We start from the raw sequence: 13,552 nt of genomic DNA, 5'->3' as shown, positions 1-13,552 counted from the left end.
TTCCAGGGATAACTTCAGGAGAGCAAGAAGTCCTGACAACATGGGGGATTTGGACAAAGACCATTGTCTCTTCTGGAAAAGTGTGGCTTCTACCAACATCACCTTCCCCACTGCTCCAATAATCTCCTTCGAATTCCTCGAGGGCCAACTTGAAATGTACATAGGTTAGCCCCTACCCCAACACCAAGACTCTCATTTTGTGTTGAAACTGTCTTAGCATTTCTACCATTCTGTCTTTGGCATTCTGTTTGTTCTGCTTCTGCTTCGGGGCATACTCATCTATTTTTACCTTGTGCAGACGCAATGTTGGGAAAAGGAAAGCTGGCATAATTGAGGGCGATCGCCCGATCCCACAAACTTGCGGCGGGCTCCCAAACTGTGCCCAACTCGGTTGTGGAGATCGCCGTTGCCCAAGGAAAAACTCCTCCCCGAGGTCCAACTCCTTCTGGGGCCCTACCCGCCCCAGAAAGGAAAAAAAATGGTGTTGAAGAGACCAAAGAGGAAGACCCCTCAGGTGGTGTCGGAGGAAGAAGACGACGATGAAGACACCGAGGATGGTCTCATCACCAAGAGGAAAATGGTAACCACCTCTACACCACCTGCACTCCCAACACCAACGCCGCCATCACCTCCAGCTCCGCTAGAACCAGTCCAAGCAGCACCACTGGCCGCCGCGCCCCCAGTGGTCGAAAGCAGCGACCCTAACTATGCAGAGAACCCTCCAAGCGCCGCCTCAACACCATTTGTATCTGTTGGAGAGGGTCCTCTTTCCACCACATCCATCGCTGGGGCCGCACTAGAAGAAGATGAGGGTGCCCAGGCTTCCCCAATGCCTATAACAGAAGCCCCAACCTCACCACCACAACTTGAAGCCCCCCTTGCTGTGCAAGCTCAAGAGGGTGGTGGTGAAAGTCAACATCAAACTCCACCAGCACCTCCAGCATCAGCCTCAAGTCTCCCAGAGTCCTTCAAGGAGACCTTGGGACCCTTCGCAGCTTAGCTAAAGGCCATGACGGAAGGTTTCCCTTCGCTTGTTACAAGAGCTGCGACAGATTTGCTAAAGAGGCTCCAACAGGAAAATCTCGAGCTCAAAGAGTCGAATCTCATCATAAAGACTGAGGCAGAAAAGCTCACATGCAATCTGCTGATGACGGAGATGGAACATTCAAGGCTGGAGGATGCGCTGGAAGCGGAACTAAGGAACACACGCAAGGAAGCCTCCGATTTGCGCCAAAAGCTGCACACTCAACTCCAAGAAATGATTGACTTGGAGAGCAAACTGGTCCCATTTAGGGTCAAAGTGGCAGATTTGGAGGCTGCACAAAAACCTGAAGCTTCCAGGGTGGAGAAGATTGAAAAAAGATCAGCAGAGAGGGAGGTCCTCTTGGGGAAGGTCGAAGCTGAGAGGGACAAGGCTCTCACTGAGCTCACCGAAGCTCGTGAGCAACTGAAAGAATTGCTGCAGAGCTGGCCCAAGCTCGGGACGAGAGCAAGAAAGCTGTTGAAGAATTGGCTCGGGCTCATGAGGAGAGAGAAGAGTTGAAGAAACAAGCGTACGAGCTCAACCAAAGCGCTGCTCAAGTCCTCACCGCCAGGTTTGACGCCGCTCTGGAGCAAATAGCATGCCAATATCCGGAGCTCGACCTCTCCATGTTATCGATCTGCAACGAAGTGGTGGATGGGAAGATTGTGCCTTCTGAAGACTAACTGCTTTCCCCCATCACCTCCTCGTTGAAAACCTTGAATTTGTCTTATGTTTGTAATATTTGAACTATGCACAACTTTGTTGGGGATGTATATATGACTCTTTTTTTTTATTAGAGCGCTATCTTCTATGTTTTCACTTGACTTGGTCTTCTCTCTCTCTATCTGCTGCGTGATCGACCAACATAACTGGTAACACTCATTCAACTGGAGTAACTCATCGTTACCTGAACTTAATCCTTCACACACTGCTTTAACTCGAGCAAACTGTTAACCTTATAACAAACTTAACAAATTGTTAATTCAAAGTAAACTCGAGCCACCATCAATTATCGGTGATGACTTATACTTATACTTAAGGTAACAAACCTGATCCTGCCGGTTGACCAGAATGCAAGAGCCTTGCCACGTCAAAGGTATTCTTCCTCTGGATCGGCTTTGCACCACGCTGGCTTCCGTCCTTCACACCTCGATTCACCTCAAGAACCTGCAAAAGACAGAGTGGCGCCGCTGCGGCCGATCGCGCTCCGACGCTCAAGTCAGTGACGGAACCACCAAAACTCTAAGAGAGAAAACTAAGAACTCAAGGAACTGTGCAAAAACTCTCCCCGTCACTCAAGTATTCTCCAAGCGTAAAGAAGTGTTCTAAACGCGCGTACCACAAAAGTTCGTTAGAATCTCTTATAGATTTGTGCACTTTCTCTCTCCTGACGGTTACACATCTGAACACATGGCTCGCATCCAACTGTACACGTGTCACCATTTGGAGAGTCCTCTACCTGAGCGTCACTTCTTACTCTTCAGGCTGTTCGACTAAGTTACCCATGAAAGGAGTAACTCGGTGTATAGCTTCCTTGGAGCGCGATCTCTTCTGTGTGGCGAGTACGGGGTGTCACTATGCACACCTTCCCTGTGGTCTCGCCGGCCGCCATCATAATCTGCTTCACTTGCTTCACCGTGCATGTCCTGGTAAGCTGTTCCCTGGCCTCAACCTCTAGCTAGCTAGGGAATGATCATCTGATAACTTCATCCTTCGCACTCGTGCCCTTTGAAAGCTTTGAACAAGCTTTCCTGATCTTTCGGCGATGTCCTCCTCTTGGCGATTTCTGATCACTTGGTCGCCTGGGTTCGCATCCGGCGACTACGACACAAACCTGGTGACCGCCGGTTTAGATATGTTAGAGATCGGAGCACGCCAACTTAACGATTGGCGACTACACGAGCTCCCCGACTTCCTTCCCTTCTGTCAGCCAGGTGTTCCATTCAACACGCCTATATTATCGCTTGCTGCCAAGTCATCACTTCCGACTACCTGGGCGGTACACAAGCCCCCCAGTCTTAAGCGAAGACTTGTCCAGCGAAAAGACTAAGAGGTCACATCACTGTCGATCTACGTGGCGCTGGCACGGAATTCCAAACGTTCGTACCCTCTGCTTTTCTGACGCTCCACCAAACCCCTTTTTCCAATCGCTCGACACGTGGCTTCATCAACGGTCATCTTCAGCTGTCGTTTGCGCTTCCGAAAACGTTCGAAAAACCCCTAAAACCCTTTGCACTTCCTACTGTTCCATCATTTTTCTGCATTCTCAAAAGTTCTAATTATTTTCTCTGCATCTCACGACGCTCCTCGACTCTCTCAATCTCCAACTCTCTTTAACGCTCATCCGATCATCAAAAGGTACCCCTTTTACTTCTTCTGTTGATGTTTGCTGCATTTTAACCGATTCGCATCATCCATTATCTGTCTGGTGCATACGTTGTGGGTTGTTTTCTCCTTTTCTCCCCTCTCGTAACTTAGGGCTTCGTCTTCCATCACGTTCGTCCCAACGAACTCCTGTTCGTTCGTTCTCCTTTCTTCGTCCTCAATCGAGTCGTTCTCTGTAACCTTTGTTCATCCCTTTCATTTTCCTTTGCAGTTCTTGCGATGGCTCATACAAAATCCACCGCGAACCCTCCTTCTTCGTCGCGAAACCCTCTACCCCAAGCGCGTAGGGTTGCTCCTGGGGCAAATCCTCCACCAGCGCGTAACCCACCACGAGCATCTGGCGCTCCTTTTTCCCAGGCTGAGAGGCCTGCAACTTCTCACGCCAACCCCGCTCAGGCAACTCCGCTAGTCGCCAGAGGCGCCCCCCTACATCCAAAGGACTACAAGGCACTCTACCCTTGGGCCACCTCAACTTTGTTAAAAGAGACTTCTTCAATAAACATGGAGTTGCGTGTGCACCGACTAAGGAAAGGGGACCAATCCGAGCTCACATTCTATAAGGAGCACGACAGCAAAATGGCCATGCTGCCCTGCTTCCCAGGTGAGCCGATCTGCACGGACAATAAAGCGAACAACGGCGAGCTGTTCTGCTTTATCTACGCGACGTTCTTCAAGAAGGTGAAGCTCAGACTTCCCTTCACTCGCTTCGAGAGAGAGCTGTTAACCGAGCTCGATATCGGCCCCGCCCAGCTTCATCCCAACAGCTGGGCGTTCGTAAGGGCGTTCCAAATTATGTGCGCACACTTGGGACTACCAGCTTCAGTTGACGTTTTCCTCTTCCTGTTCGAAGCTAAGAATCCAGGAGACCGCCTCTGGATTAGCCTGAATGAGATTGCTGGGAGGTCAATCCTCTCAATCTTCCAGCAATCTTACAAAGATTGGAAGAGAAAATTCGTGAAGGTGTGCGCCAACGACCAAGATCCCTCCCTGCTCGACGGCTTCCCCTTGTATTGGGTACACAAGGGGAACAAAGACGCCAAAGAAAGCTTTAGGAGGCCCAGAAGTCCCGACACCATGGGCGAGCTAGACAAAGATCTCTACCTTTTCTGGAAGAGTGTAGAAGCCGCCAGCATCACCTTCCCCACCTCCTCAATAATCTCCTTCGAGTTCCTCAAGGTCCAACTTGAAGCTCATATAGGTTAGCCCTTACCTCGACACCAAGGTTTTCGTTTTGTGTTCCGACTGACTTTGCATTTCTACCATCTATCATTGGGCGTCCTGTTTGTTGCGTACTGGTCTTGGTTTTTAATTCATGTGCCACTTGTTTACGTTATTCGTGCATGTACTCGTATATTTTGCCTTTGCTTTTGTGCTTACTCATCTATTTTTTACCCTGTGCAGAACTCACAAGTTGGCGACGGGTTCCCAAACTGTGCCCAACTCGGTGGTGGAGATCGCCGCTGCTCAGGGCAGATCTCCTCCCCAAGGTCCAACTCCTCCAGAGACACTGCCCGCCCCCCAACGAAAAAAGCTTGTCTTGAGGAAGCCAAAGAGGAAAAATCCTCAAGTGGTACAAGAGGATGAGGATGACGAGGCGACTGAGGACGACCTCGTCACCAAAAGAACAAGGGTGGCACCCTCTTCACCACCCACTCTCCCAACACCAACACCGCCCTCTCCCCCAGCTCCAACACCGCTAGTCCAAGCAACACCCTTGGCAGTCGCGCCCCCTGTGGTTGAAGGCAGCGAGCCTAATTTCATAGAGAACCCTCCAAGCGCCTCCACGCCATTCGTATCTGCTGGAGAGGGTCCTCCTTCAACCACCTCTATTGCTGGGGCCGCACCAGGTGGAGATGAAGGTGCCCACAACTCTCCAATACTTATAACCGAATCTCCCACTTCACCACCACGCCAAGAAGCCCCCCTTGCTCTACAAACTCAAGAGGGTGGTGGTGAAAGTCAGCACCAGGCTCCTCCAGCACCTCCACCAGCAACAACTGCAAGCCTTCCCCCCTCCATCGAAGAGGTCTGGGGGCCCTTCACAGCTAAACTAAAGATGATGGCAGAGGACCTCCCCTCAATCATAACAAAGGCTGTGAAGAACTCGAACAAGAGGCTTCAGGACGAGAACTCAGCGCTCCAGGGGGAGAACCGCCTGATAAGGATTGAGGCAGAAAAACTATCTTGCAACCTGATGATGGCAAAAATCGATCATTCAAGGCTGGAGGACGCCATGAGTGCTGAGCTAAGGGGCGCACGCAAGGAGGCCTCCGATCTGCGCCAGAAACTGCACCTCCTAGCTCAAGAGAAAATTGAGCTGGAGATTAAGCTGGTACCCTATAGGCTCAAGGTGGCCAACTTGGAGGCATCAATGAAAGCAGATGCGGCCAAGGTGGAAAACCTTGAAAAAAGGTCAGCTGATCGGGAGGTCCTCCTCGGGAAGGTCGAGAAGGAGAGGGACAACGCCATGGCTGAGCTCGCCAAAGCTCAAGAGGAAAACAAGAAAACTGTTGCAGAGATGGCCCAGGCGCGAGACGAAGGCAAAAAGGTTGTTGAAGACCTTGCTCAAGCTCGCGGGGAAACTGAAGAGCTGAAGAAACGAGCTGACAAGCTGAAGCAACAAACCGAAGAGCTCGAGCAAAGCTCCGCCCAAGTCCTTGCCGCCGGGTTCGACGCCGCCCTGGAGCAAGTTGCTTGCCAATACCCCGAGCTTGATCTGACCATGGTGTCCATCTGCAACGAAGTGGTGGATGGGAAGATCGTGCCCTCTGAAGATTAATCACCTCCCTCCATCACTTGTTTTTTCAGACTTAGCGCTTATTTTTGTTTGTACAAACTTTACTTGTAATTTTTCTTCTTATGTATTTGAACTGACACTACTTTTATATAACTTCTTCTGCTTTTTGCACCTCGTCTTTCTGTTTACTTCGCGTTCTTTAACCTTCATCTGCTTTCTTACTCGCGCTTTGAACTTGAGCAAACCATTAATCTCATAACAATTTATCGAACTGTTAACTCGAAGTAAAACTTGAGCAACTCATTAACCTTCAAGCGATGACATTTAACGTAACTCGCAAACTTAAGGCAATTAGTTACTTACTAGGCAGCAGGTTTTAACTTAAACTGGTATCACAATACAGTTTACATGATCTGCCTGACAAGGTTAGCCTTTACTCCTGTCATCGCCTGGAATTCTTCTCATCGCCATAGGGTTATGGCGATGTAAGCTTTCTTTGCCTTCATAACTTGGCTATTGTTCCCTCATCTGGGGGGTAGAGGCGCCTTTCGGATCCTTCTCTACCTCCCTGAGTTTCAGAACAATAAGCCGGATAGCGAGGTGTTCTCTTTGAACCTACCTTAGATATCCTTTAAACTTCTTTCACCCTTCACGCCATACCTGAACTCGTTCAAGACGAGAAGGATTTTATCTGCCTTCACACCACCTACAAGCGTGGAAGTCTTCTCTGGTCTTACTAAGCCAATATTGATGTTTCGCTTAAAAGGGGAAAGGCGTTTTCCTTCCTTTCCTGCCGTTTAAAGGTCACGAACAACCCTGACTTTTCAGTTCATCTTGCCTGAACTCACTCTGAGGTGAGAAGGACTTTTTTTGGCCTGAACTCGCTCGACGACGAGAAGGACTTTATCTGGCCTGAACTCGCTCGACGGCGAGAAGGACTTTATCTGGCCTGAACTCGCTCGACGGCGAGAAGGACTTTATCTGGCCTGAACTCGCTCGACGGCGAGAAGGACTTTATCTGGTGCCTCAACTTGCCCAGGGTGTACATCTCCTCCCCTCTGGATGCACTGAGGACTTTATCTCTTTCTCGCCTGCACTCGCTCGACGGCGAGGAGGTCTTTATCTTTCTCGCCTCAAGACGCACGAGAGCGTTGAGGTCTTTAATCCTTACTGGTGCCTCCAATCGCCGTAAGACGATGAGGACTTTAAAACTTTAACTAATGCCGCCAATCGCCGAAAAGCGATGGGGACTTTAAAACTTTTTCGTAGAAAGCATGCAACATAACTTTAAACTTTCGATAAGGTGATAAGGTTTTTTTTCTAAAACTTTCGAACAACAAGCATGCAATCTTAGAAGCTTTAAATTCTTTGAAAACTCTTCTTTATTGGGTGGCCTCATTAAAAACCCTCCTTAGGGAAAAAAAGTGCCCCCTTCAAACTGTTTTAACAGAAAGCTTGCAAATCTCTTCATGTTCGTTTTTACTTACAAAGCTTTAACTATAATATAACTTGAGGTGTGTGGCGTTCCAAGTGCGAGGAATCGCTCTTCCTTCCAATGTCTCTAAGCGGTAGGCGCTGTTCCCGAGCGCCTCGATTATTCTGAACGGTCCTGTCAACTTAGGCGATAACTTGTTTTCCATCTCGTACTGGTGGGCCTTCCTCATCACCAGGTCGCCTTCTCTAAACTGCCTTGGCATCACCTTCGAGTTATACCGTCGTTCAATCCTGCTTTTCACTGCCTCAGCCTTTACCCTTGCCTCCTCCCTGATCTCATCCAGTAAATCCAGATTCAACCTTCTTTCTTCGTTCGAGTCTTCCGCCACAAAGTTCTGGAATCTCGGTGAGCTCTCCTGGATTTCTACTGGAATCATTGCATCACATCCATAGACCAAGCTGAACGGGGTCTCATGAGTTCCTGACTGCTCGGTGGTATGGTACGCCCAAACTATGCGGGGTACCTCCTCGGCCCACGACCCCTTAGCTTTCTCCAACCTTCTCTTCAAACCTCTCAGCAACACCCGATTGGCGGACTCTACTTGGCCATTTGTCTGAGGGTGCTCGACGGATGCAAACACCTGCTGAATTCCCACTTCTTCGCACAGCTTCTTCAGTAGGTGACTTGCAAATTGAGTCTCATTGTCTGACACCAGGCGCTTAGGCACACCAAACCGGCACACGATGTTCTTCCATACAAAGCTCTCAATCTTGTGTGCGGTGATCTGGGCTACTGGTTCTGCTTCGATCACTTGGTGAAGTATTCAATCGCCACCACCAAGTACTTCATCTGCCTGATCGCCAATGGGAAAGGTCCCAGAATGTCAATTCCCCACGTATGAAGCAGCCAAGGGCTGTAAATTGACTTTAACTCTTCTGGAGGCGCTTTGTGCCAATCGGCGTGCTGCTGACATTGCTTGCAACACTGTGCATACTTCTTGCAGTCCTCCCTCATTGTTGGCCAGTAATAGCCTGCACGGAGAGTTCTTGCAGCCAGAGCTCGACCCCCGACATGGCTTCCACATATCCCTTCATGGAGCTCGGCAATGATTCTTGTACATTTTTCCCCGTGCACACATTCCAGGAGGGGGTGTGTGAACCCAAACCTGTACAACTCGCCATCAATCATGGTGAACTTGCAGGAGTTCTTCTTTATCTTTCTAGCCTCCTTCGGATCCAGCGGGAGAAGGCCATCTGCCAGGCAGCGCTGGTACTGGGTTATCCACGTGTCTGGCTCATGCGTGGCACAGACTTGAGTCATGTTCACCCTCTCCCCCCGACATGCTCTTATTCGCAGCGACCTCAAGGTCTCCTGAGTCAAGGACCTGTGACTCCTCGCCGCTTTCTCCGTCGACTTGCTTATCTGAAGAACCAGGTGGTCTGCCACAAATGCTCTAGGCGTCTTCAGAGTTTCTTGGATCACTGTCGCCTCCACATTCTCCTGCAGTGCACGCATGATCTCCATCATCTGCGCCATGGTCATGGCGCCTTCTGCAGCAACTGGCACAACGGGACTTGAACGGTTGCTTCTCATCTTTCTCATGAAAACTCAACAAACCAAACTTCAACGAGCAAAACCTTCTCCAGCAAACGATCGATCCAGCAATCAATCGGTCAGAAACTCCCAAACTCCCAAGAACTTCCAAAATCACTTGCTAGGCAGCATGTTTTAACCCAATCTAATATTCTAAACACAGCTTACCTGATCTGCCAAGTGAAGTTCACGGTTCTCCTATCATCGCCGGAAACTCCTCCGATCTGGTACTCGCCATACAACCCCCTCACTATCTCAACCTTCACGCCATAGGGTTCTGGCGATGTTACCCTCTTTTGCATAACTTCTCTACCTCCCTGAGTTTTAGAACAATGATCTGGATAGTGAGGTGTTCTCTGCGAACCTATCTCAGCTATCCTTTAACTTCTTCCACCCTTCACACCGTACCTGAACTCGTTCAAGACGAGAAGGATTTTATCTATCTTCACACCGCCCGCAAGCGTGGAAGCTTTATCTGGTCTTACTAGGTCAACATTGATGTTTCACTTAAAGGGGAAAAGGCGTTTTCCATCAACCTTCCCTTCCCACTGTTTAAGGTCATGAACACCCCTGACTTTTCAGTTTCATCTTGCCTGAACTCACTCTAAGGTGAGAAGGACTTTCTCTGGTGCCTCAACTTGCCCAGGGTGTACATCTCCTCCCCCCTGGATGCACTGAGGACTTTTAATCTTGCCTCAATCTGCTTATGCAAAGAGGTCTTTCAATCTGTTCTTGCCTGCACTCGCTCAAAGGCGAGGAGGTCTTCTTCTTTTTTCGCCTACACTTCGCTCAAAGGCGAGGAGGACTTCTTCTCTTTCTCGCCTACACTCGCTCAAAGGCGAGGAGGACTTCTTCTCTTGCCTCAAGACGCACGAGAGTGTTGAGGGCTTTAAACATTACTGGTGTCTCTGATCGCCGAAAGACGATGAGGTCTTTAAAACTTTTAACTATTGCCGCCGATCGCCGAAAAACGATGGGGACTTAAAACTTTACTAGAAAGCATGCAATATAACTTTACTGTTGCCTTAGATCACGTACAAGTGATAAGGTCTTTTTTCTAAAAAGTTTCAAAACAATAAGCATCCAATCTTAGAAACTTTAAACTTGAAAACTCTTCTTTATTGGGTGGCCTCATTAAAAACCCTCCTTAGGGAAAAAAGAGTGCCCCCTTGAAACTGTTTTAACAGAAACTATTTAAATCTCTTCATGTTCGTCTCTACTTACAAGGCTTTAACTGTAATACAATTTGAGATGTGTGGCGTTCCAAGTGCGAGGAATCGCCCCTCCTTCTAACGTCTCTAAGTTGTAGGCGTCGTTCCCGAGCACCTTGGTTATTCTGAACGGTCTCGTCGACTTAGGCGATAACTTGTTCTCCATCTCGTACTGATGGGCCTTCCTCATCACCAGGTCGCCACTTCTAAACTGCCTTGGCATTACCTTAGAGTTATACCTTCGCTCAATCCTTCTCTTTACTGCTTCGGCCTTCACTCTCGCCTCCTCCCTGACCTCATCCAGCAAATCCAGATTCATTCTTCTTTCTTCTTTATCTTCCTAGCCTCCGTTGGATCCAGCGGGAGAACGCCATCTGCCAGGCAGCGCTGGTATTACGTTATCCACGTGTCTGGCCTATGCGTAGCGCAGACTTGCACCATGTTCACCCTTTCCCCTAGACATGCTCTTATCCTTGGCGTTCTCAAGGTCGCCTGGGTCAAGGACCTGTGACTCATCGCCACTCTCTCCGTCGACTTACTTATCTGAAGAACCTGGTGATCTGCCACAAACGCTCTAGGTGTCTTCAGAGTTTCTTGAATAACGGTCCTCTGCCTACCCCCCTTGCCCGAACTGGCGAGCTTGGCTAACAAGTCAGCTCGGGCATTTTGCTCCCTAGGTACATGCACCACCTCAAACAAGGCAAAGGAACCTTTCAACTCCTGCACATTCTCCAAGTAAGCCGCCATCTGTGGGTCCTTCGCCTGGAACTCGCCTATTACTTGCCCCGTGACCAACAACGAGTCACTCTTAGCCACCAACACCTCAGCTCCCATCTCCTTAGCCAGCAAGATACCTGCAATCAACGCTTCATATTTTGCTTGATTGTTGCTGGCTTTGAAGGAAAATCTCAGGGACTGTTCTATCAGCACGCCGTTGGGCCCTTCCAGAATGACTCCAGCACCGCTGCCCTGCTGGTTAGACGATCCATCTACCGAAAGCACCCAACGAAAATCACCCCCCTCAACTTGTGCTGCCTCTGAAGAAAGCTCGACCATAAAATCAGCGAAAATCTGCCCCTTGATCGGTCCTCGGGGTTCATATTTGATGTCGAACTCCGACAGCTCCACTGCCCACACCATCCTCTCAGCTACATCAGGCTTCTTTAAAACATTCTGGATAGGCAAGTCGGTCATCACCAGCACTGTAAAGCTTTGAAAATAGTGGCGCAACCTCCTCGCCGAGAATACAACTGCCAGCGCGGCTTTCTCCAAGGCCTGATACCTTACTTCTGGGCCTTGTAACACCTTGCTAACGAAATAAATAGGTTTCTGGATCTGATCTTGATCTTGGGCGAGCACCGCACTCACCGCCCTCTCAGTTACACCAAAATACAACCTGAGAGGCGTTCCCACCAAAGGCTTGCACAGAACCGGCGGGCTCGCCATATACTCCTTAAGCTTCACGAAAGCCTCTTCACACTCCTTCGTCCAGACAAACCTATTGTTTCGTTTTAAGCACTGGAAATACGGATGGCCTTTCTCTCCACTAGCTGACACGAAACGAGATAGGGCGGCCATCCGACCTGTAAGCTGCTGCACCTCCTTCACGGTAGCCGGGCTTCTCATCGCTAAGATGGCAGCACACTTATCAGGATTTGCTTCAATTCCCCTCTCAGTCAAGAGGAAATCCAGGAATTTTCCCGCCTCCACGCCAAAAATGCACTTCTCGGGATTTAGCTTCAATTTATACTTGGCAATCGTGGTAAACAACTCCTCAAGATCTGAGATGTGCTTGCTCTTTTCTAGTGAAGTCACGATCATATCACCAACGTACGCTTCTACATTCCTCCCCAGCATCGGCGCAACTACCTTATCCATCAGCCTTTGGTACGTGGCCCCCGCATTCTTCAGCCCGAAGGGCATCACCTTGTAGCAGTAACACGATCTCTCAGTCATGAAGGTGGTCTTCTCTTCATCCATAGGATGCATCTTAATCTGGTTGTACCCCAAGAAGGCGTCCAGAAAGCTCAACAACTTACACCCTGCTGCACTGTCGACCAGGGCATCTATACTCGGCAAAGGGTACGAGTCCTTCGGACAAGCCTTGTTTAGATCTGTGAAGTCGACGCACATGTGCCACTTCCTATTGCTCTTCTTTACCAGCACGACATTAGCTAACCACTCAGGGTACTGGACCTCCCTGATATGGCCCGCGGCGAAGAGCTTCTGCGTTTCGTCCCTAATCGCCTGTCTTCTCTCCTCATTGAACTTTCTTCTTCTCTGTCGCACTGGTCTGACCTGAGGGTCCATCGCTAGGCGATGACACAAGAAATCGGGGTCGATTCCAGGCATGTCTGAAGCAGACCATGCAAAAGCGTCCAGATGCCTTTCTATCACCTTGGCGATCTGGTCTTGTGTCTCACCTTCCAAAGATTTCCCCAACTTGAAGACCTTACCCCCGATCTCCCTCTCAAGCCACTCTTCGACTGGTTTGGGCCTTGTTTTACTGGCGATCACCGCCCTGGCGATTCCCGACTCCCTGGCCTCCTCTGGGCGGTTTCTCGCTTCTTCCTCTCGACTGACGTTCTCTCCCCCCGCCTCGGCGTCCATCATGACCTTGTCACTTTCAGTGATCACCTCCATCGCCGTGTCAACAACCCGCCCCTCTGCTGGCCTGGGCTCCACACCAGGAGGCGGCGTTGTGGTGACGAAGCTCACCGACCTCTTAGTCTTGAGGCTATTTTCGTAACACTTCTTTGCCTCCTTCTAGTACTCCCTCCATTGACGGCAACTTAACTTTCATGTGCCTTGTTGAGGGCACAACTCTTATCCTGTTGAGGGTCGGCCTTCCCAACAGAATGTTATACGCCGAGGGGGCATTCACGACGAGGTACTTGATCTTCTCCGTTCTCGAGGCCGCCTCGTCCGTGAATGTAGTTCTCAACTCAATGTACCCCCTGACCTCCACCTGGTCGCCAGCAAACCCATACAAGCATCCTCCATAGGGCCTTAACTGGTGAAGGGGTAGTTGCAGCCTGTTGAAAGTCTGCCAGAACATGACATCTGCCGAGCTTCCTTGATCCACCAGCACCCGGTGGACCTTCCTTCCCGCCGTGACTAGCGAGATAACTATGGGATCATTGTCATGAGGCACAACGTCCCTGAGG

General features: G+C 49.8%; 3 protein-coding genes across 3 annotated transcripts; all 3 read left to right on the top strand.

The window, feature by feature from the left end:
- Positions 1-478: 478 nt before the first annotated feature.
- LOC137839276 (arabinogalactan protein 1-like) lies at positions 479-1,000 on the top strand. Its single transcript, XM_068648396.1, has one exon. The coding sequence runs from the start codon at positions 479-481 to the stop codon at positions 998-1,000; it is 522 nt and encodes a 173-aa protein (XP_068504497.1).
- A 9-nt stretch (positions 1,001-1,009) lies between these two features.
- LOC137839275 (filament-like plant protein 1) lies at positions 1,010-1,543 on the top strand. Its single transcript, XM_068648395.1, has one exon. The coding sequence runs from the start codon at positions 1,010-1,012 to the stop codon at positions 1,541-1,543; it is 534 nt and encodes a 177-aa protein (XP_068504496.1).
- A 3,925-nt stretch (positions 1,544-5,468) lies between these two features.
- Positions 5,469-6,188, top strand: LOC137839274 (uncharacterized). The gene has a single exon (XM_068648394.1). It carries the CDS (start codon positions 5,469-5,471, stop codon positions 6,186-6,188), a length of 720 nt encoding a protein of 239 aa, XP_068504495.1.
- Positions 6,189-13,552: the final 7,364 nt, after the last annotated feature.

Source organism: Phaseolus vulgaris, chromosome 3 (genome assembly GCF_000499845.2).
Source record: "Phaseolus vulgaris cultivar G19833 chromosome 3, P. vulgaris v2.0, whole genome shotgun sequence".
In the NCBI taxonomy this organism is placed as follows: Eukaryota; Viridiplantae; Streptophyta; class Magnoliopsida; order Fabales; family Fabaceae; genus Phaseolus; species Phaseolus vulgaris.
The sequence above is the reverse complement of the archived record's forward strand: the minus strand, read 5'-3'. Positions and strand labels throughout refer to the sequence as shown.

Bases quoted from the DNA above. Each gene is read 5' to 3' on its own strand.
- LOC137839276 (XM_068648396.1), top strand. From the start codon at position 479: ATGGTGTTGAAGAGACCAAAGAGGAAGACCCCTCAGGTGGTGTCGGAG.
- LOC137839275 (XM_068648395.1), top strand. From the start codon at position 1,010: ATGACGGAAGGTTTCCCTTCGCTTGTTACAAGAGCTGCGACAGATTTG.
- LOC137839274 (XM_068648394.1), top strand. From the start codon at position 5,469: ATGGCAGAGGACCTCCCCTCAATCATAACAAAGGCTGTGAAGAACTCG.